The sequence below is a fragment of the Buteo buteo genome, chromosome 6, assembly GCF_964188355.1.
Source record: "Buteo buteo chromosome 6, bButBut1.hap1.1, whole genome shotgun sequence".
Taxonomy (NCBI): domain Eukaryota; kingdom Metazoa; phylum Chordata; class Aves; order Accipitriformes; family Accipitridae; genus Buteo; species Buteo buteo.
In genome coordinates, this window is record NC_134176.1 from 26,684,395 (window position 1) to 26,707,565 (window position 23,171).

The 23,171-nt window shown below is 54.8% G+C and overlaps 1 protein-coding gene across 10 annotated transcripts in view; it reads left to right on the forward strand.

Annotated features, from left to right (window-relative positions):
* The window catches only part of LTBP2 (latent transforming growth factor beta binding protein 2), a 98,721-nt gene that overhangs the window by 18,048 nt on the left and 57,502 nt on the right, over window positions 1–23,171 (forward strand). For 4 of the 10 annotated variants that reach the window (XM_075030183.1, XM_075030179.1, XM_075030181.1 and 1 more), the window contains 2 exons: window positions 15,750–15,820; window positions 21,617–21,857. In XM_075030183.1, the coding sequence (XP_074886284.1) occupies window positions 15,750–15,820; window positions 21,617–21,857 (312 nt within the window). Of the gene's footprint in view, window positions 1–3,625; window positions 3,698–5,349; window positions 5,553–6,670; window positions 7,434–15,749; window positions 15,821–21,616; window positions 21,858–23,171 lie in introns of those variants that run through there. The other 6 variants (XM_075030176.1, XM_075030177.1, XM_075030186.1 and 3 more) reach the window with 4 other exon arrangements.

The following is a 23,171-nucleotide window of genomic DNA, read 5'->3' on the forward strand; positions in this document are numbered from 1 at the left end:
TCTGTACCTGGCGTGGCCCCCGTCTGGCTGGGAAGTGGATGCTTCCCCATCCCAAGCTCCTTGCTCTTCTCAGAAGATGATGACCTGATGTGGTGTGGCATGGAAAGGGGCTTTGCTCATCTTCTCTGCAGTTGCCCTGCATTTATTTCCTTGTTAAACTCTCATTGCTCATTATTCGTATGTCCTGTAAGAGTCTGGGCCCTTTCTTAAGGCTGTGTGTCACACCTATGTGTAGAGTGGGTGACAGCAGAGTCAGTGTGGCAAGTGGTGAGGGAGACTTCTGGAGCTGTGATGTCACTGGAGAGCTGGATTCCCAGCCTATGAAGTCATAGCTGAGAAACTGGGTACTCAGCCTAATCCTAATCATTACCCAATGGGACTGTAAAGTGTCAATGAACTAGTCTATTTCTTGATGACTGACTACTTTAACTCTAACACATACCACCTAATAATTGCCACTTTTTGCAGTTTCCTAAGATTCACTTACTAATAAGCTATTAAACATCCACTTGAAATCACTGCATTGTAATGAGCTGAGATCACTGCTCACGCAGCTATTCCAGCGCCCAAATTGGTAGGAAAGCACCTAAAATCCTCTGATGGGGAGCGGGCCTGCAATTTCAGGATGGCAGAGTAAACAAACTAAAACACAGATACAACATCAGCACCACCGATCATTCCCATTTCAGGATCTATGTGGCCATTATCAGTTTTCCTCTGATATGCAAAGCTGATGGGCTGAAGGACTTGCAGTCCAAGTTCACCATGCCCTGGGCAGCCAAGGTGAGGGTCTTAAGGAAGGAATAGCAACTTGAAGGAAATGAGAGTCGTTGCTTTTTAGGAAGATTGTTTTGGAATCAGAAGCAGGAATGAAACGACTTTAATCCCAAATGCTCAGTAGAACTCAAAATTTGATTCAGGTTTGTTTCTTCTGGTCTTTTTGTTTAAGGTAATGCAAAGGCAATGTGGTGCTTTTGAGAGAAATTCAGTGTGGGAGGAATTTCTCAGGAAAAGCTTCTTCAGCACAGTCTGGGGATTGCCTGGTTTCTTCTGTCTTTGCTGTTGGGTCATCTTGCTTGGATCTCTATCTTTTCTCTTCTCCAGGTTTTGGGCTCCTTGGGAAGCACTGCCTGTGAAGTGGTACCAGATACCAGAAAGGGTGACTTTCCCCTCAGGAGAGCACCCCACACTCCCTGGGTATCCTCAAGCTGCTTCCCTCAACGTTTCCCTGTTCCCTTCCAGTCTGTGACAAGCTGATGTTCGATGCCTCCTGGCATTAAGACCCCAGTGAAAAGGGGAAGAGAAGGTTATGGAAATTCACACTATCAGGGCCCTTTCCACACTCCTCTCAATAGTGCCCTGACCATGTGGGGAGCATTCCCTCTTTGTGGGTCACAGCCCTTAAAAATAGCAAGAGGTTCTGCTTCCCTCTTTCCTTTCCTCCCTTCATGAGGACAGCTGACTAATGAGTGCTCTGGTTGAAGCCCCCCATCAGGCTGATGTCCTGAGCAGGCTTGCTCCTGCAGGGAATGCATGATGGAATGGGTTTCCTGGTTAGGGCAGCCTCCATGCTCCTCGGGGATGCTCAGGCTTTCCTGGTTTCCAGGCCCCTCTCCCCGCCACATGCAGTTCCAGCCACAGGTATCAGAGAAGCAGAGAGGCCAGACCAGCCTCCTGGGGAGAGGGGAGATTGCAGTCGTATCATTGCAAACAGGACTTCATTAATTATAAACGGACAGGTCCCCCTGAGCTGCTGTAGTTCTGCATGAGTCACATTCTAGCTGAGGGTTTTTTTCTCCTGAAGAGTTGCTGAAGGGGCTTGAAATAGTGTGATGGATAAATAAGGAACCAGCTGTGCTCTGCAACCAGCCCCACCAGAGCCTTTCTGCAGCAGTAGCCCACAGCAACCTCCTCTCTGCCTCACTCTGCACTCCCATCCCTTGGGTTCTGCCATCTGGTCCTGCTCTCCAGGTTTCTTCTTCCTAGCGGCATGTTTTTGTCTCCTCTTGTAACCTCTTTTCCAGCGTGTGGTCTCAGCCCTTGGTAATGCACGGACATATGTTTAGACAACAGCACGACCAAGGACTCCAGTTGTGGGACACCCACTTGGCTGGTCTGTGCCTCCCTCCTCCATCTCAGAGATGGTCCTGGTTAAATGAAAGCAGAAGGAACAATAAAACCAGCAAACCTTGGCTTTCGACTAGGAGCTGCTGGACAGTTTCTCTTCTGTTTTCTGACAACAAACCGTCGCTTACACGGCTCTCAGCTGCTGGCAGCCTTCTCACAGGGAGAGGCCGAGATGTACCCCAAGGCTCTGAGGGATGCACCAAGAGTGGGTGGAGGTAGCTGGAGGGCCAGGCTGTGTGTCTGGCTGGAATGGCTCGTCTGTCCAGTGGGAATGTCTCCTTCCCTGGGTGCTGTAAGCATGAGTGTGATGAGCTGTGTGTATCTTATGGCAAAGGCGAGGGGTGGGAATGCTGTTCATGGAGGATTTGCTGGCTGTGTTCACAAATTCAGAAGCTGCTTTTCCTGCCTCTCTGATGCCCATGGTTACAGACATCTGCTCCAGAGGTCTCTCTGCACTGCTGCCTCTAAGTTGTTTCTCCATCCAGCTCCCCAGGGCTGCTGTGTCCTCCCTCCTAGTGTAAGATGGCTCTTTTCAGAGAAGCTGTGACTTGTACCTCTAAGAGGCTGGCTCCACACCCTGATTTTTAAGCCCGTGGGGCTGGCCAACCTTCCCCTGCCCTTCAGGCCTGAGCGGGGGGAGCTCTCCTTCTTCCTCTGCGGGAGCTGCAGGCAGCTCCTGAATCCGTGGAATGTGTCCCATCTGCAGCGCGTTAGGGGTCTGCTCACAGTGGAGGAAGAAGCACATGTGGGGTTGTGAACCGTTCTGAAGAGGAAGAAAAGGGGCTAATTAATCTAAGGGATACAGTGCCAGGAGCCACATCTGGGGGCCAACTGGCCCTGGAAGCATGGCTCCCAGGTGCTACCCCCCCAAGGGGGTCATGTAGAGCTGGTGTGGACCCAACAGGTAAGGGAATGAGGGTGTGAGGGGTCCTGGCGCAGAGGGATCCGCATCAGCGCACTCCTGAAGAGCCCCTTCTCCCTATCCTTTGAGAGGGCGCAAGGAGATGTGACTCATGCTCATGTGTCCAGGCACAGCCCACCTTGACCCCCCTGCCTCTGGCCCTGTGGCTTCAACCTTCAGCTGCCCAAGCACCCCTCCTTCCCTGCTGTAGCAGTGGCAGGCGAGAAGGACCATGCCAACAGCACAGTCCTCCCTTGCTCCTCTTCTCTGCAGGGTCTGATGAGCCCCTTGCATTCTGTGCTGGCTTCCAGGTCTGTCTCATTCACCTTGGCACCCTAGCCCTGGAAAGCGTGGACTTGGAGAGGTGCTGCAGCTGTGTCTGCCCTCGACCTCTCCTCTGATGCCATCACTGCTGCCTAGAAGTTCACGTGGTGAATTAAGGGGAATTGGAGGCAGCAAAGAGTACTTTGAGCTGCCCACCTGCAGCTCACCCCCTCCAGAGAGCCCTGTGCTCCCTGCTGATGGGGGCCGGGCTGTCGAACTCTGCTCGCCGGCTTGCTGCCCCATCCTCTCTCTGCTGCTGCTCTCTCTTCCCAGGCGCGGGTTTGATCTCGGCAGCAAGCAGCCCAACCGTCTGCGCTCTGCCTGTGCGAGTTCCTGAGAAATGAGGTATTTCATGTTTGCCTGCTGAGCCCCCACTGAGCTGCATGCTGAAGCCCAACCTGCGTTATAAGTCCCCACGCACCCCGCGCTTCCCCTTTTCTGATGGGTTTGTTTTCGGGGATAGCCAAATACAAAATGAGCCACAGGGCTGGGAGGCAGCGAGCCCGTGCCTGAGCACCTGCGCATCACCCACCTGCCCCGGGGATGCAGTCGCTCCCCTCCCCAGGCACCTGAGCCTGTGTCTGCAGCCCCTTGTGCCAGGCAGCCCCAGGGCAGCCGGGCTGCCCTCGGCCGGCCTCTGCTCTGCTGCAGCGCCTAAGTGGGATCAAATGGTGCCTGCACGTCCCTGCAAAAGCAAAGGGCTGTTTGCACGTGTGAGGCTGGAAGGAGCTCGGTGTCCAGCTCCAGGGGGGTTACTGTAAACATGGAGTGAAACTCATTTGAGAAGGGATGCCAGCTCCCTGGGGTGGGCTCCGCTGCAGCCAGGGGTGGCTGCAAGAGGTACTAGAGGGCCGTCGACAGCTTTGTTGGGTTTGCACATCTCATTCCCTGGCTCCGTTTAGGGAGGCACAGGCTCCTGCAGTCCCACCACCGTCAGGGCCCCAAGTGCAGGCTCCTTTGGAGGTGCGGTCCCCTGGGGATGCCGTGAGTCTCCTTCTTCCCTGGGGTGACCCACCAGCTCCAGGGAAGAGGAATCCACTTGTGCCCTGAGCCATCCTGCTCCAGGGTTGCCTGCTGTAGCTTTGAGCACTGCCTGGGCTCTCGGCTGCTTTGTTTATGGCGTTGATAATTTTCTTGTGTCAGGTTTAGGCACAAGCATTCTTTCCACTGCTGCATAAGAAAGTAATTAGGTGAGGACAGAAAGGACATTCCTCTTCCTCAGAACAAAGAAATGAGCCATGGCTGTTATCGGGCACTGCTCGCGGCATCCAGGGTCATGCAAGCTCCTGCCCAAGCGGTGGCTCTGCTCCAGCAGGGCAAGCGGGCGAGCAAACCGATGGCATTCCAGGAAGTGCCAGAGCACCCACTGGTATTTCCTCTGATGCCACTGCCCCGTAAGCCAGCTGCCAGGGCCAAGGTCAAAGCCCGAACCCCCTCAGCCCCGTCGCACTTGCTCACCTGCCAAGTTACCTCCTCCCTTCTCCCTCGCTTGCAGGACCCCAGCCGGAGGGGATGTGCTGGGGTCCTGCTCTGCTCCAGACCCAGCATCCTTTTGGGGGATTCATTCCCTGTGCTTCTGCTCCTTTCCTGTCTCCTCTGGACCCCAGAGGGCAGGCAGCAGTACTCCCATGCCAAGGAGAGGATGGCTGTGGTCCAAGAGGGCCTAAAAGTCAAGGGGCAACACAAAGAAGGGAGCTGGAGCCAATGGTTTCAAATGGGAGAAGCTTTAGGAGTGCAACTGCTGAAAGCCAGAGAGGAGGCACTGGGGGAGCTGGATCCCTCTGCTGTGAAGCTTTTGGGAAGCAGATGGCTTGGTGAGGGCCAGGGGAGGAGGCACCTGTAGTGGGAGATTCTGGGGGAGAGGAGCATCAGTGGGACAGGGAGCTGTAAGGGGCTGGGGGACCAGCGGGGCACGGTAGGAGAGCCAGTGCTCTCCAGGGACAAAAGAAATTAGATGAATTCACGGGCTGATACTACAATTCGCCTTTTAAACCCAGTGGCTGAGCTGCAGCATCTGGCTGAAGGAGTCCCTACCCTGCAGGCTGCTGGAAGACGTGAGGGTACAGCCAAAGGATCGCTCCGTGTGCATGCAGAGCTCCTCGTGTTCTCCCGCAGGCATCCAGACGCAGCGCTCAGGGTCGGGTTGTCAAGTGGGGTGAACCTTTCATCTGCCTGAACTTGGCATGATGAAAACAGCTTGGTAAGTGTTACTGGCCACAGGACCCACTGCAGGGACCCACGCCAGCGAGCATCTCCTTCCTGTGAGCACCTGCACTGTCCTCCTCTGCCTCCTTGTGTGCAGATGCAGTGAGAGGTCTCTAGCCACCCACCAAGCTCACAGATCCTGCTGTGGGCCAGAATAAGCCCACCCCAAATACACTGTATTGCTGGACTGGGACAGAGCCTGAACTCATCCAGGAGGATTTGCTCCCTGCTCGAGATGGCCAAGGGCAGCAGAAAGCAGCAGAGATGTGGCAGAGGACAAGGCCAAGCTGATGTGCGTGGCTGAAATGGGATTTCTGTGTGTTGTCATCGTTCCTCGCCCCCCCCCCCCCGCCCTTCCCTCAATCTTTCTCAGAGCTTATAAAGTAGTCATTTCAAGCCATCCCTTGACCTCCAGGTGCCCATACACAGACAGACGCGGGGAGGGAAGGACACCTACTGTAAGCTGGCATCTCCTGAAAGATCTCTCTTAGGTGAAGGACCTGGAGCTTTTAGGTGGTTCCTTTTCTAGCCTGGACCTATACAAGGAAGAATATAAAGCCCTGAATTGGATTTGAGGGGATCTGAGAGCTCTGTAGCCAGGGTGGGATGGCAAATAAGGCTCTTCCCATTGCCATGCCTGTCTCCTGCGAGATGCGATCATAGAGCAGCAAGAGGGCTAGCGGTGCTGATGCAGCTCCCGGAGTCCCCAGATGCTGGGGGGCGGCGGCGTATTCCTCCGCATCCGTGCCTCCTGCTCCGTGCACCCCGCACCCGGGGCTGCTCCACCTTGCCCGAGCGCTTCCAGCTGCGGCGGGAGCCGGCGGCTCGCTGCGGGCCGGGCGGCAGGGAGGGCTCCGGGGGCTGCACGCCGGCTGCCGGGCAGGCGGCGGACGGGTCTCCCCGGCCAGGCAGGGGTTAAGGCTTCTCTGTTGTAGTTTGTTTCCCTTTGCCAAAGTGGGTGTTGCTGGAATGTCTCCTCTCCTAAGGAGGGGGGCCGAGCCGTGTCCTCTGGAGAGGGGGGATGTCAGCATCAAAAAGACACAAAAGGGGGAGGTTTCCAAAAATAAAACCCTCCATCCCCTCCAGGCGCTGCCAGTGCCAGAGGCAGGCGCGAAGGTGCTCGGAGCTGCCTGCGGAGCGCGGGAGCTCGCCGGCGAGCGGGGCCGGCCGCCTTCCTCCTCCTCCTCCTCTTCCTCCTCCCGCGGCGGCCGCTCAGCAGCCCGCGCCCCTGCCTCCGCCTCGCTCTCTGCGCCCCCGGCCCCGGTGGGCGGCAGGTCCCGGCGGAGCCCCGGAGCGGGATGGGGCGGTGAGCGGAGGGCGGAGAGCCGGCGGTCCCCGCTGCCCCGCGCCCGCCGGAGGATGCCCGCCGGACGCTGAGCGCTCCGCGCCGCCCGTCTCCCCCCCCGCCACCGGCTGACACCATGCGGGGCGCCGCCGCCAGCCTCCTCCCGCTCACCTTCGCCGTCCTCCTGGGCTTCGCCGACGCTCGGCCGGACTCCGCGTCCAGGCCGGAGCCGGGGAGCGGCGGGGCGGCGCGGCCGCGGGGCCGGGGGGCTGCCCTGGGGGCGGCGGGCACGGCGCACAGCTTGTCCCCGGCGCCCGGAGCCCCCCCGCCGGCACGGCCCCTCCCCGCCGCCCTCCACGTGGACCGCGGCTCCGCGGCCGCCGCGGGGAGCCCGAGCGGCGGCGACGGCCGGAGGCAGCGTCCCGACCGCGGGCTGCCCGCGCCCCGGGGCCAGGCGGGCGACGCCGGGCTCGCTCCCGGCCCGGGGCGGAGGAACAGGCTGGACCCCTCCCGCCAGCGGCAGGGCAGCGGGCAGAACCCCCGGGTCGCGCCCCGGGCGAAGGAGCCGAGCGGCAGAGGGCGGATGGCGGGGTAAGTGCCGCGGCCGGGGGCGACCCTGCCGGGGGTGCGTCGCGCGTCAGCCCCGGTGGTCCCGGCGCCGGGGAGCCCCGGGCGGAGGGGCCGGCTGCCGTCCCGAGCCCCCGCGCCGCATCCCGGTGCGTGCATTCCCCCCCCTTCCGTCCCCGCGGGCGCTGCCCCGTGCCCTGCGGGACGCCCCGCGCTGCCTGTGCCGGGGCAGTCACGGGGGGGTGATGTGCGGGGGGCGGGGGAGGCTGGGCCGTGGCGTGGCCCGTCCTGTCCCGTCCCGTCCCGGGCTGTCTCTGGCCCCGGGCCCCGGAGCAGAGCAGGAGCGCGCTGGGTGATGGCGCTGCTCTCGCCCACGCGACCCCCCGGCGTGCGTGCGTACCCACCCGTGTGCACGCACGTGTGCGCGAGCGTGAGGCGGGCGGGACGCCGTGCGGCCGGCCGCCTGCCGCGCGGGGACGTGTGGTTTATCGAGCGTGCTGGATGCGCTGCCCTTCTGCGACACGTCGGGGCTCCGCCGGGTCGGACAGCTGCGGGGCGCGGCGCGGCGGGCGGGGGGGGCTACTCTGCTCCTCCCCGGGGCTGCCTCGGGCCGTCCCGGAAAGCGTGCGGGGTGGGGGGCTGCCGCCGGGCGGGGCGGCCACGGAACGTGGGTGGCGGGAGAGGCCGGAGGGTCTCGCCCGGCTCTGCGGGACGGAGCCTGGGTGCTGGCGCTCTTGCTGCGGGTACCTGGCCTCTTGGCTCCGTCCTCCCATAACGGGCCCCTTGCAAGCGCTCCGCGCGGCAGCTTCCCGTGGCTGCGGCTGGCTCCGCCGGGGGAGGCTGCCTACCGCTTGCCCGGCAGGGCCGCTTGCAGCTCCGGTCTGCGGCTGCGGCCCCGTGGAGGTGGAGGGGAGCTCGCACGGCGAGACCAGCTGCTCCGCTGCGAGGGGAGCCTGCGAGCGGCACGTCTGGCGCAGCGCTGACGTGCCCTTCGGCCCCGGGCCCCCTCCTCTGCGGTTCCCGTTCTGCTCCCCCGTGGCTGATGCCCCTCGTGACGAGCTCCTCCGCCAGCCGGGAAGGGCTGCCGAAGCCATCGGGCCGGCAGTTTGACCGACCCGTCTGGCAGCGCGCGTCCGCTCTCCGTGTGAGCCCTGCCAGGGGCGATGCTGAGGGCAGGCTCTGGGCTTGCTGCCCTCTGACACGGGCAGAGGTGTCCTGCTAACACCGGGTGGGGAGCTTCGCTAGAGCACAAAAGGCAGCCCAGTCTCTGAGGTTTCTCTCTCCCATACTCACCTACTTGCAAAATTTCAAGGCAGAGATGTTCCCTTTGCCACTCCGTGCGCTCTCCTTCAACAAATCCACAGAAGCACTAAACTTGCTCTTCTTCCATCATGTTTGATACGTGAAGTATTTAGCACTAACAGCTAATCAATGACAGGTAGGTCCTGAGAAGATTTTGGCTTACCCAGCGCATTAGCCTTGGTTTGTCAGCCACCTAGAGCGAGAGTCTTGATAAGATCCAGTCCTGCTCAGTCAGGTTTGGGCTTTTTGGGGCTCAGAAGGATTTTACCCTTTCTGCAGTCGGCATGTTGTCAGCATTGCTTTCGAATCACGTGGCGATTCAATTGGATTTGAGTCATCTGAGATGTAGCCCGTTTCTTTTAAATGACTACCCTGAATAGTCTCCACCAGGGCTTCAGGCTGCAGCTGCCTCTGATGACAACAGCCGGGCCACACTGCTACCAGGAGCAGGCGGGCAGCCCCAAGGTTCGCACTGTGCTCAGAAGAGCGCTGAACCTCTTTGCAAGTCGCTTTCTCTCATCCCTTAATCAAGGGTGTAAATGGGGGTGGTTGGTCCAGTGCTTACACACTGTTGACCTGTTATCAGCTAGATTTGGCTTCCTGCGGTATTAGAGAGTGCCGTTGCCTCCAAGCTTAGAGGAAGGAAGAGCTGTGCCTTGGTGCTGTGTTCCCCACACAGGCTGTGCTGGGCTCTCTGTCTCTGCTCTGCCCTGGAAGATGAGGGCTGGGGATACGGGGCTTGCTCTGATCCCCAAGAACTTGAACTCTGGCAAGTGCATATAATGGCTTGTCATCAGTAGCTTTCCATCTCTTCTGGAGTCCAGATTGGCACTTTTTAAACTTCTCTATGACCTACTGTCTTTGGAGCTTATGAAAAAGCCTAGCTGAAATAATTGTTCATGAGTAACCACAGGCGTTACTCCTCATGGAAAGCTAGCTGCTGCTGCCTCCAGCCATTTGGTGAGACTCTGTCCTTCCACCTCATCCATCTTCTTACGCCCCTTGCTGCACCAGACACGTTTCCATCCAGGAAACTCAGGGCCCCTAAAAAACTTCATTTCATGATGTTTCATTTTTTTGCCAGGTGGGATATTTTCTGTTCTTCTATTTACCCTTCACTCCTACTTCTCTGTAGTATGACAACCTTCATTTTCCCTTACTCAGGTAGCTTTGCAGGCTGCACTAAACCCCAGCGCTATTTATTTATACAGTTACTTTGGCTTAAAATCTCAACCGCTGCGTGGGTTGCCTTTCCTGATTCCCCAGAGTTCTCTGCTGGTACCTCCAGGGGCCTCGCACAGTCCTGTGATTGAAAAACACGCTTATTAGCACTTTATTATTTTCTGGATAATTATTTTCTCACTTTGTTTGATAGTGGCGTACCCCAAATTAAGTTTCTTTCCTGGGTTGTGTCTGCCACCCCGCTCATGTCTGACCTTGTTGCAGGTGGGACCTGCTCACACCCTTCCATGAGTCCGTCCAACTGCAAGTCTTGCAAGACCAGGGGTTTAGTATTTTCTCCTGGAGGCTCATTGTGAGGTGACTTTTGACACCACAGCAAATACCGCAGAAAATTACTGTCTTCTAACACTGAGTGAGGAAAACAATCCAGCCCCGAAAGCATCTCTGCTTTGCTGTGCTCTGTTTAACCTGCCTGTTTCCCCAGCCCCACCAACTGGAAAGATTTTCCTCCCAAGTGTCGTGGGGTAGGGAGCCCCCAAGACCTGACCCATGCCAGGTATGGCTGTACTCATGTGCTGGATGCATCTCTAATTTGGGCTGGCCAGTCCTGCTGGGAGGACACTGTAGGCATCACCCTCCACCTCTGTGTCTCCCAGGATGTGATGGCCATCATTCTTCTGCCCTGTGGCTGGGATGATGGCTCCCGGTGATGATCCTCAGGTGATGTACACAAAATTAGAAGAAGGTGGGTAACGGGAGAGTAGTCTGGGGAAGTACCTCTACTTCTGGTATCCACCTGGACAATTTTCAGGGGCATGTGAGGCGCCCCAGGTAACAGGCTGGGCGTGCCACACTCTCTCCTTCTCCCTCCCACTTTCTTTTTGTGCATTCTGCACCCCAGTTCTTGTGCAATTGCTGTTGTAGGCACCATCTGTGGCTATATAGTCCTGCTTTACCCAGGCTTTGTGGGGTATATTTTCTCGCTACAGTGTGTGTATAGGACTGCTCTGGAGCAGAGGCAGTTAATGCTGATGTGGACTTGGCAGAGGATTTTCAGTGGTTCATCGATGCCAGCAGCCTTTTGCTCATGTTCTTCATTGGGTCTGACTGCAAATATTTCATATGCAGTTGGATGAAGTTCACTGTCCTGCAGTAGAAAGGCAGACCTGATGATCTAATGGTCCCCCTGGCCTTCTGTGAGGATGCTGTTAAATGACCTGAATGGAGTCAGCATATCTGGCAGCAGAGTGCTGCATGAAGTTGAAAGATGATGCATAGATTGCTGTTAAAATAAATGGTGAAAAAAATGGTTCTACTGAATGCTTCAGAAACAGTATGTGATCATCACTGAGGCTGTGCACATGCTGAAACTATGTGAAGCCATGATCTTACTACTGTTTTCCTTCACCCTAGTGCTTTGTTACAGTTGCTTGCCTCTGGTTTCAGATAACACTGCAAGATCTTGCAGGCTTTTCTCATCCTGGGTACCACTTTGCACAGCAGGGGCCTGATCCTGACGGTGGCCTCTGGCTGCTGCAGCAAAGCAGGTGATGAAGGACTGGCTTGCTGCAGATCCTTTGCCCAAGTTACAGGTTGTGCTGGTGCATTCAGTCAGGACCGTGAACGGTACTTCTGGATGTAGGGAGGCTTCATGGCACTGGCTTCAGCTCTGTGAGGGGTGTCAGGGAGATGTCTGTCCCAGAAAAAGAGCAGGCCAGTGAGTAGCGCCTGACACCTCCTGTGCATCAAGCTCTTGCAACGTGCCGGGAACTATACCTGGGCACGGATGGTGCATGCTAGCTGCGGAGCGAGGAGCAAGCTTGGTTTGCAGTTGGTTACTGCTGCTTGTGCTGTTTGGAGACCTCAGGGCGTACCTGGCACTTCAGGCAGGGGCTGAGATGTGGATCCAGTGCCTCACCCTGCATATTGCCAGAAAGGTAGACCTGAAGGCCCACATCTGCACTAGTGAGTTATGCCTTAGGGCTAGAACTGGCACTGTGGCTATTCAGCTGTCTGAGCTATTCAACCCGGTTTCTCTCCAAAAAGGGGAAACTGGCTATTGGAAATGGTCTCTGTCTGCTCTGGTCTGAGCTGGGCTGGGAGCTATTTTGGAAGGTGCTAAGTGGCCCAGGAGCCCTGTAGCAGTCCAGTGTTACAGGCAATCAAGTCCCAGCATCTGGGAACATCCCCAGCAATGTTTGATTTCCTAGGAAAGACGTGTGCTAGCTGACCTGGCTCTTGGGAAGGTAAATATGTTAATTAACTTATTCCACTGGTAAGGACACAGAGATAGAAAAGACGGATGGTTTGCCCAAGGCTTGTTTTAGCATCAGTGGCAGGGCTGGGAATAGGGCATCCCCATGCAGCGTGACCTAGTGTGAGTATTCAGTGTGACTTCAGCTTGGGAGACCTGTGTGAGGACATGTCTTCTGTTCTGCTCTGATCTAGGGCTGTGTTGATCTTCTTTCCATCTGGGAGAGCTGCTGACCCCTCCATGTGCCCACCCATCCTCTGGTCTCTCTGCACCCCAGGCTGCCCAGGCTGAGGGCGAGAGTCCTGCTCCCCTCTCCCTGCTGCCGTGCTGCCAGTTTCAAGGAGTGGGTAAGCAGGAGGCAGCCTGGGTGCTCAACCTTGCGTGGCTGCTGAGTGCTTCAGAGTTATGAGCGTGGCTTTGGCTCACATCATTGTTAGGTCTGCCGGGGGCTTGGTGTATCACGGCACCCAGCACTTCCCCTTGCCGGGCAGCTCTGCCTGCTGCCTTGGAGGCCCCTGTCCCCTGTGCTATGTGGGGGTGATCAGGGGCTGCTCAGTGTGTACAGGTAGCTAGCTCCCCAGCAGCCACCCCCGGGACAGTGACACCAGACCTGGAGGGACCCTGCCACTTGTTTTTTTCTCCAGAAGCAGGGCTGGATGGAGAGGCCCAGGACTGGATGTGCCCTGCAGGTGGCTCACGCCTGAGCCATGTCTTTGCACAAAGCGTTGGCGATGGCACGTGCAGCAGGACAAACGCAGCTGGGGGCTGCCACTCTCTCGAACACCGTCCATGCTGTAAACATGCCATGCTCCTTAAATGTCCTGGGATTAATTCTGAATTCTTTGTAAGGCAGTGAAAACCACATGGTGTTTAAGCCATGCAAATGTCAACTGAAGGCTTTAAGTAGAACCAGACGTGCTCAGGACTGAGTCCCATGCGGCAGAGGCCCCATAGCTATTTTCCCACTGCTGATGCTCTTGCTTACCTGGGGCCCCATGCTCTGTGAGGTCCTGCTCACTGGGCTTTTATCAGGAAAGAGTTGTGGTCCTTCTCTGTCCTCCAGTACTACCTACACGTTGCTCCTCCCAAGTGCTCACTTCCAGTCCTGGAGGTCCTCCCTGCCTCCATCTCTGCCCATCCTCTCATCCAGGAGGTTATGGAAAGAAGGGACATTCCCCTCCAGGTACTTCCTTTGCCCCTGCCTCTGAGGGCATCCCTGCCAGGCCGCTCCCCTCTGCACATGCTGGGCTGTCCTCCCTCGAGGAGCATCGCACTGGTGCTAGCATCTCCCTTCACCTGGGGGTTGTCAACTCATGCCTGGAGCTGGCAGTGACATAGTTTGTGCTGAACCCAACAGGGGTTTCATGCCTTCAAGAGTGATCTGCTCAGGCTTGGGCCCCTGTCTGTTTTAGTCTCATACCTTTCTCCCTACAACCTCTGGCTCGCTGTTGGCATTGAGAGATTAGCTAGCAGCATGCTCCCTCCAGCATGTGTGTGAGAGACGTAGATAAAACTTGAACTTAAATCCTTTGAAGAACTAATAGTGTGATTCAAGGCCAAAACAGCTTCTCTGGAGAAGGTAGATATTTTGCCTACAAGAAGCAATCTCTGATTATGTGAGTAAGTTGAGGTGGGAAAGGGCAAGGCTTTGCTCTTTGAACAGACCAGCTGAATATGCCTTGCAAGGTGTGTTTCAGCCATGCCGAGGGAAGAATGGGAGCTGTGACAGTCTAAGATAAGCAAAGATGCTTATGCTGCTGCTTGGAGTGGAGTCCCTCAGCGGATCTTAATTACCTAGAGACCTGCTCCAGCTCAGTGGTTTTCTCTCTTTGCTGATCTGGACATCTTTAAATAGTTTAAGGCCTTTTGTGGGCTTTTATGCCATAAGTAAAGGCAAGTTTGCTTTCCTTGAATACTTTCTGGGGCTGTCTTAAAGACGAGACCCATAGATGTCTTTGAGTTTACAGACAAAAAGCTGGAAATCAGTGCTCTAGCCCAGCCAGAGCAGATGTGAGTGGATGCAAGAATTCCTTTGGCTTGTTCTGTTTGCAGGAAGTCACACCAAGGGAATTTAAGTGCTTTCTCCCTATAAAAATCTACTCAGGTTAATAAAATGTTGATCCTGAAGGGCTGGATAATGCTTTACAAATGATGTGGCTTCTCAGGCCACTTCTCCTTCCCACGTGGAGCGATTGTATCTCTACAGGCAGCTTCATTCATGAACACCAGAACAATCCTTGGCACACCTGCTACCCACCGTTGTTGGCTCTCCTAAAATGTGAACCCCACAGCTTGAGCTCTGGCACTTCTGGAGTCTCATCTCATGCCATGTGGATGTAGGAGTCACGAGGATGCCGGTTTGAAGCAGGATCATCTTCTGACCCTGCTGTGTTCATGTTAAAGTCAATCCAGAAGACAAATGTGCATGTTTCCATGGTTCCTGCAAATTCTGTCAACAGCTCTGACTGCCTTGTCCAGCATTAGAAATAAACCATACTCCCCACTTCATTTCCAGAGGCTTTCCAGAGCTTTCAGGCTGCCTATTTCTAACTTTTAATCTTTTAATGACTGTACTCTCCCATCTACCTAGACATGCAAAAGTTACGTATTCCCAAAATACCTTCCCTCCACGATGAGTAAATATGCTTGGACAGCAACCTGCAACTTGTTATTCCTTCTCATTATAGACGTGTAAATACAAGATGTGACCAGAGGAAGCAGGATTAGCTGCCTGCTTGGGTGTTGCAGAGCACCTCTGGGAGGCACCGCACTGTCCCTGATAGCTGTATGTTGGCTGTGATTGCTACCTGAAAACATATAATAAAGGAGAGGTGGGGAGGATGTCGTTTATGTAAAGGCAGTCAAAAAGTTGCTGCAGCAAAGTGCTGGAATTAACAACCATGGAAATTATTTGAGCATCCTGGAATTAGTGTGGCAACGTGCATGTCAGGTAGACACAAATTTTGTAGCAACGGAGAGTCCCCAGGCCCCGGGGTTGCTGCGCCAGAGGCAGATAACAAGTGCAGGTCTGGGGTGCTCGCAAAGGGAGAGCAAGCTGGGGAGCGGCCGACGCGGCTGCTGGCGTGTCGTCCCACCCAGGGTAGGGTTGAGCAATGAAAGCAAACAGGCGGCAGCAGTTAGGTGGAGAATGAAGCGTTGTCTTCGGCCGAAGCAGCTCGGGACACTTGCGGAGGCGAGATGCTATGACCAAAGTTGGAATCAGGCCTGATTTACACCCCAATACCATGAAGAGCTGTGAGATCTTTAATGATCACAGGCTGCCAGCCTCCAATTGCTCTCAGGAGGAAAATGGTTCCTCTGAGCGTTGTGCCAGGAACCCAGCATAATGCCAGTTCAAAAGGGAGATACTCCCTGAGGGATCGCTCACGCTGCAGCATTCACATAGTCCTTGGGGGTTTCTTTTCCAAGCACTTAAACAACTCAGCCCTTGTCCCATTGGTTTTGATCTCAGCTGCTGGTCCATCTGGAAGGAAATATCACATGCTGCAGGAAATAATTTTACGGGTGACTCAGAGGTGCTGGCTGCAGAGAGACCTCGGCTTTCCCTTCTCCTAACCACACTGCTTTGTCTCTCTGCTTAGGCCAAATGTCTGCGGCAGACAGTGTTGCCCAGGATGGACCACGGCTCCCGGCACAAACCGCTGCATCAAACGTGAGTATGACAGTCTCAGCCGGTGCAGGTCTCGTGATGCACCCCTAAAAAGTGCAGGAGTACTGCTGTGACCCCACACATGTCCCCTGTGCTGTGCCAGGGCAGGAGATGGACCGTGGGGTCCCCAGAGCCAGCGCCGCAACCTCCCCGTGGGCCTGCTGGGCTGTGGGTTGGCTCCCTCTGCCTCCTGGCAAAGTCTGAGCATGCTGAATAGTTATGGCTCTACTTTATTATTGTTATTAGTGTCCATCCCAAGCAAGGTACTGCTGGGGCAGGGCATTGCAATGGCACATTTATGGGTGAGTTTTGAGCCCTGGACTCTCACCGTCCTGCTTGGAGCAAAAGGCAGGTCTGTGAAAGTCCCAGCAGGTGGGAACCAGCAGAGTGGGGCTGTGCTCGTGTGGGCGAGTGTTGCTGATGCTGAGGGGGCAATCAGGGCTGCAAATTATCTGAGTGCTGTTAAGGAAAGCAATTAATGGAGTTGGCACAATGGCTGGGACCGGTGGGGCTGGAGTGTGGTGCAGCATGTGGGATGTGTAAAATGGCAAGGGGCTGCTGTGGTGTGGAAACTCCCCAGCCGGGGCCCTCCTGCCTGCTCACAGAGGGGTTAATAAGGGCTCTGCTCCTCCAGAAGGCCCTGCAACAACCCTGGGGGCTGAGATCATTTCAGGCTCCCCAACACAGCACTGGAAGGGAAGGGGTTTGGGCAGGCACCGGTGCGACGCATGCCAGAGGCAGCTGCACTGTCGTCTCCATCGCCAATAGCTCTGTAACCACAGCCCAGCCACTGCTGTGACCCCTGTCCCTAAACAACGGGGTTACACCACCCAGCCCACCCGTGGGCCTTCCCAGGGGACTGCCTGCCCCGTGCACCTGCCCGGTCCCAGGGAGGCGAGGGGCTGCCTGCAGCGCCCAGGCAGCTCGGAGGGCAGGGAGCACACGGGCACCAGGCAGGCTTTCTGGGTGGGAGCGCCCTGCCCAGAATCGCCGAGAGCGTCTGCCTTCACTCGAATGGCAGCAGCTGCCCAGATGTTCAGCGGAGAAAGAGGCTCAGCTTTGTTTGCTGCGGGATCTCACGGCGCTTTGGCCGCTCTGGGATAATTGCATTAGCGATTGCTGTTTGGGAGCAAGGGGCCAAGGGCTGACTCACCTCCCTTCTCCCTCTCCCCCCTGCCGACAGAAGCCAAACGGTAGAGAGCGTGCTGTGCTGCCAGACAGCGTCTGTAAACAGAGCGCGGGGCCAGCGATGGCAGCATCTTTCTCTCATTAGGGATTTTCCTAGGAGCAGTAGATTTGGGCTCGCAGCCACGCGGGCTGTCTAGCGGTTGCTCAGGTGCTGGGCCCTTGTTCCCAAGGATTCATTAAAAGGACACTGTCAACATGATCAGGCCTGACAGTGTCCTCCCGACAGGGGATGGTAAATCTCAGGCAGGACTTAGGTGGAGACTAGTGATGTGTAAACATCATTTCGTTCCCAGCTACCTCCCTCACCGGGCTTTTCTGCTGCAGTCCAAGCTGCTGCAGATGTTCGGCTGTTTTTAAAGTTACCACGGCAAGCTGGACAGCCTGTCCCAGTTAGTTTCTGCACCACAGTTCTGTTTAATGTCTGATCCCATGGTCTTTGATATGGGGCATCGGGAAGTTAGTGGGATAGAAATGCAGCCAGAGGGAACCTCTTAGCATGATGAAGCAGGGAAGAAGTTGTCATTCAGGTCTTGGGCAGGACCTTGGTTTTCGTGGGTTTGAGCCTGGGTACAGGAGAGATGATAGGTCAAATTGTTGCTGCAGTCTACTTCCTATCACCTACCGAGCATGGTGATTTCTTCCTTCTCCACCCATGCTTTTCCAGGCACTTTCCTCTTGCAACTTCTCTGCATATGACTGAACTCAAGCCGTGGGCAGGTGTCTCTAGCCTTTTGGTTTTTTCCAGCTTTGAGGACCAAAGTGCAGTGAGGACTTGGGGAGTTTTCTGAGAGTCAATGACTGGGAAGATGAAAAGAGAAATCTCTCTCTTTGGGACACCGACATTTCCTGGGAAAGTGGAAGTGAGCTAAGGGGGTTTAGGAGCAAGGGCTCGCTCGCTTGCAATGGGCTTGGTTTCTACCCACGCGCTGCCAGGTCATCACACCAAACTGCATACAGGGCATCTTGTGGGGCTGCAGAGGTCATCCTGCAGGAGGGGATATCAGGGATAATGAGCTACATCTGAACTTGGGCCTGAGGAGTTCATCCAACCACCTGCCTGTTTAAAGTCATCCTGGGGCGAGACTTGGGCCTTATGTCCTGGGTTTGGTGGAGAAGAAACCTGTACACACAAGCTGGCCAGAAGTCCCCTTGCACTGCCCATATTTCAGGAGCTGCGGGGTCTGCGGTGTACACTTTTCAATAACTTAGCTGCTGCCTATTAGCTCATCAACCTTCCCCTCTGCTTAAGAGCAAGGGAATCCTCTTGCTCAGCCTCCTGACTAAGTTCATCAACCTCTGCTTTCATCAGCATTATTCACTATGTTTCTTTGCTGCTTCCCAAGATAGCAGCCTGGACTGGGCTGGTAATGCGAGGCGAGCTTTTTTTCTGACATGGACATTTTAAAGCTTAAAAGAAACATTTTTAATCAGCATGTTGGGAAGGACTAAATAAATTCATGCACTTTCTAATCTCGTATAGACGGTCTTGCAGTTAAGATACTGGATGAAGGCGCAGGGATTCCAGAATGAGTCGCTGGCTCTGCTGTTGTCTCACAGCATGTCTTCAGACAGTCACATTAGCACCTGGGGCTTTTCCACATCTGCAAAAGGAAGATGAGATTCACATGCTCTTTCTTTTTGTCTGTCTTCTGTACGGTGACTGTAGGGTTTTTTGAGCCCAGACTGTTTTTCATTGAAGTTCTGTTTTCCTGCTCTGTTATTCCTGCATTGCTGTTGCTCTCTCTGCCTGTCAGCCAGCACAGATCTGTCACTTGTGTTAAATTGTCCATACCTTCTGGGTTCACTAACACAGTCAGAGTTTTAAGTTAAAACTGAGATTACATATTGGTCTGCATCAATAAGCAAACTTTTCCATGAGAAGGTGGACTAAATCACCCCAGTGGTACAAGTCCTTCAGCATCTTCCCAGTCTTCCTGTGAATGCCTAGCTAGATAGACAGGTTCCCCTGCATTTGAATGTGACTGAGCAGGAGCTGCTTACAGTGAAGATCTACACCACTCTCCTAGACCTAAAGCATGTGCAGAGGAGCAGGGACACAGTAATTGAATGTCACCTTGCAATGTCATTGCTCAATCCTGGGCCAGGTGTGCCTGCCAGGTGATGGGAGGTTGGACTCGGTGGCCCTCCCCTCTGATGGTCCTGCCTGCTTGGCCTAGGTGGGTGGTCAGTCATGCCACAGTCATCCCTGCAGTGTGACCTTGCAGGGAGGACTTACCTCATGCACCGAAGACTAGACAGTGCCAGACTTGATCTGTGAGGGCACTGCTAGGTGCTCTTGAACAAACTAGCATTGCTACTAATAATACTTCAGCAGTGCTCCAAATCTCATCCTTTTATTAAGAATTTTGAGATGACTCTTTTTGCTTTCCCTAAAGCCCCAGCTCCTGAAGCGGGTGATTACATGAGACTACAGTAAGAAGAAATGAGTGTCTCTCATCTTAACAGAAACTGCTTGTAGCCCCCACAGATGGGGAGAGACATCTCAGAATAACCCATGGGCTCAGAAAGCAAAGAGAAAGATTCCAAATATATTTATGTATTTTTAACCATCTTGTTTCTTCTGTCAATGTTATGGTTTTGAAGGCCTGACTCGTGATTTCACACACTTGGCATTGGCAGTACTTCCACTGAATGATCTGCTCTCCCTACATCTCATAGCTGGACTGAGTGAAAACCAGTGACTTTTTAAAGCTCTTGCAAGTTCTTCCTGCGTCTACAAAGGCAACTGGGAAGGGGATTAATCCTAGAGCTGGAATATTTCAGCTAGGGCAACTCCCCACCCATCCTGCTTGAAGGGACCAGTAGACTAATCCCATTCCCTTCTTCCTCTTCTTTGTATCAGCTGCCTTAGGGGCTTTTTTTTAGAGTGCCTCGTCACTTACCGCTGCTTTCCTGCTGAAGGGGATGCTCTAACGTGACTATGAACATTGTTAGTGGGAGAGGTTGTGAGAACTGCTGTGATCCCAGGTCCTGCTGTCGTGGCTCTGCAGTATTTCGGCATGTGAAGGGGTTGTTTTCAATGGCAGGCTTCCTGGTCTGGTGGCGTCTGTTAAAACAGGCATTTATTGGGAGATAACAGTAGTGACTGGCAGCCTATTAAAATCACGGCTGAGTTTTATATTATAAATTACATAAACTTTTGGAGTGCCAGACTTCCCAGAGATGGTTAATTCCTGCCTGACTAGGAACCTGTCTCTGTTCCAGAGTCTGCAGTGGTGGCTGATTTATTTTACTGGGGGATTTCATCAAAACCTCTGGCTTTAACCTATACAGCCCTACGTGACTTGGGTTCTCCCTTTCCTTGAGGTCTCCCTCTCTTCTGAGTGTTAACATGGTTCATGGTTCATGATTCAAATGAAGCATTCCAGCCAACATATCCCTGATGTTGGAAAAGCTGATGGCAGTCCAGTTTTGGGGTGAAGGAAGGGTCGTGGGGGCTATGCTGCTTTGAAAGGATCTTAGGGTCTGCACAAGGACTTCCCTTGCTTGGTGACAGGGTGATGAAGTGTGGATGGCACATGAGGCTAGAGCAATCTGTATGTTTGTTGCCCAGAAGCAGCCTTTCTTGCAGGTGTGCTTGGATCTCACAGGGGATGGAGAGGACAGCCAGACAGGGAGGGATGTTCTCGTGAAAGCCCAGCAGCTGCGTGTGAAGGTGGTGGGGTGCCAGATGCTCCTGCAGCCTCCCTGGGGCAGTCCCGGGGAAGGGGCCCTCAGCAGAAGCGGTGGCTGCATGTTTCAGCCCATCCACAGGGCTCCCACGTGGCTGGAGGTTAATTTCCACCTTGTGTTGTCCAACGAGGTTTCACTACCCTTCGGCCAGCCAGCCCTTTCCTTCTTTGAAGGACAACACTGTTTTCCAGTGCCTTTTCAATTACTCTTGCTCAGAACAATGAGCCTGGTCCTACCTGAGCAAGCTGTGGTTTCCTGGCTCTCGCTGGCTGGGCTATAAACCCAATTTGGCATCTGTTGACTTGGGAAGTGTTAGGGTCTGGCATATAATTAATAGCACTTTCCTCCCGGGGTGCAAACTGAAGCTGATGTGCTGTAATTAGGAACACACACAGGCTCAGAGCGTGATTTGGGCATGAAGTTAATGAACTGTAAGTCCCGGTATCTGCGGAGGAATTTAAGCACAGTGACTCCAAAATCAGCTGCGGAGGGAAAGCTGGAAAGCTCTGGAGGGGACAGGCAGTGGAGGACCGTGCAAATCAGACCCCAAAATGGACTAAAGGTAACAGGCAATCCCTTGTTTTGGGATTGAGGTGCTACTCCTGCCTGGAGCGCTATGGGCCATGCTAGAGGCCGTATGCTCTCTGCAGACCATGCTGCTCATTTCTGAGTTTTCTGAAATGAGTATTGTTGGAAAAGAGCTCTGCAGAGACCAGCGGGGAGAAGTGGGAACAGAAACAAGTCTCTGATGGAGGTGACCTTGCGTTAGGGACCCACTGCAGCAGTAACACCGAGACTTTGAAGGTCACCTGCCTGCACAGAAGAGATGGGACCACCCCAGTTGTGCTGCCCCAACTGGGTGCCACCGGCATGGGGCTGAGCCCCGTGTTCACTAACCGCCTTTCTGTGTCTCCTCAGCTGTCTGCGACCCACCGTGCCAGAACAAGGGCTCCTGCAGCCGTCCCCAGGTCTGTACCTGTCGCTCGGGCTTCCAGGGCTCCCGGTGTGAAGAAGTCGTTCCCGAGCAGGAGTACCACCCGCCTGGTGCCGCTGCCTTCCAGCCCCCCGCAAGCTCCCTCCGGAGAAGGATCGGCACAGCAGGGCGGGATGCCTCCCTGCGAGAGGCTCAGCCACCCGTCCCAAGGCACGTCCCAGCTGTGTAAGTCAAACCCCGTTCCCAGCAGGATGCTCCCCCAAATCCACAGGTTCAGTCAGGTCACAGCCTCTGCTTCATGAGACTGGGCACCTCGGCTCCCAGTGGAGGCTCCTTCCTGGGCTGTGGGAGCTGATGTAAGGGGGTTGGGTCCTGCTGTCCCTCCAAGGTACATGGTTTGTCCACAGCACTGTGTCACAGTCCCCAGGCACACACAGGAATGGGACAGGCTAGGGATGGTCCCGTGCAGGAGGAGGACTGTGAAGCTCAGCAGGTTGCCCTTGTCCAGTTGGGGAACAGCCTTTGTGGTAGCAGCAGGGTGGACAGAGGAGTGGGGGTTAAATCTCTTTCCCAAGAGGATGTGTTTAGAGCAGTATGTCCAGGTAGTACCCACAGAAGAGCACATAGATCTGAGGTGTGCTATTAAGTGCTGGTATGAGCAAAGTGATGATACTGAGAGATCCTGGCAGACTCTAGCAGTTATTGAGTCATTTGTTCCATATCCGTGTGCCACTTTGCTGTGGTGTGGGTCATTTTGGTACTCGGGCAGGTGCCTGCATATTGGGTATGGAAGCAAAGATGCAGCTGTTGGAGCTCACAGAGGTCCATGCAGGAGAGACTCTGCGAGGAGCATGTTAAGCTCAGGATGACAACTGTGGCATCATCCAGTCCTTTTGGGTGAGGAAGAGCTTATGGCTTCAGCCCACGTGCCTCAGCTCGGTGCTGAGGTGCTCCTGTACACGAGCTGTGACTCCTCCACACTTTGTGTTTTCTGAAGTCCCACTGGAGCTGTGGGGTTTCTGCTGAAGGAGGCAGTAAATGTGGGAAACGTGCCTTTCCCTGACAAGCACCGCTGCTGTGCTGGCAGCTCAGTGGGGATGGAGAGGTGGGAATGGTGCCTGCTGCTATACAACAATCCACACGTTGGGGTTTTTTTTTAAATCACCTCTGCTTTTCTCTAAGACTCCATGGACATGGGAGCAAAGAGTTAGGCTGTACCACCTGTAAAGGCCCATGTCTTCCTTGCTGCTATTCACTCAGCTGCTGGGCCAGAAAGACTGGTTTTGTTGGTAGCCACCACAGCAGACAATTTGCACATGGCTTCCAGCAGAAGTCCCTCAGTCATAGTCAAGAAGACTTTACAGCAAATTACAGGTGCCTAACCAGGAGGCAACTTCAGTTTCTCCTTTTCTTCTCTGAGATGTTCTGACTCTCTGAGGAGAGGGCAATTCAGCCTTTGTTTTTCTGTATTCCTGCACGTTGTTTTTAATGTGCCTGTTGCACCTAAAGTAGCTGTTGCCTTTCTGTCTCTTCTGAAGC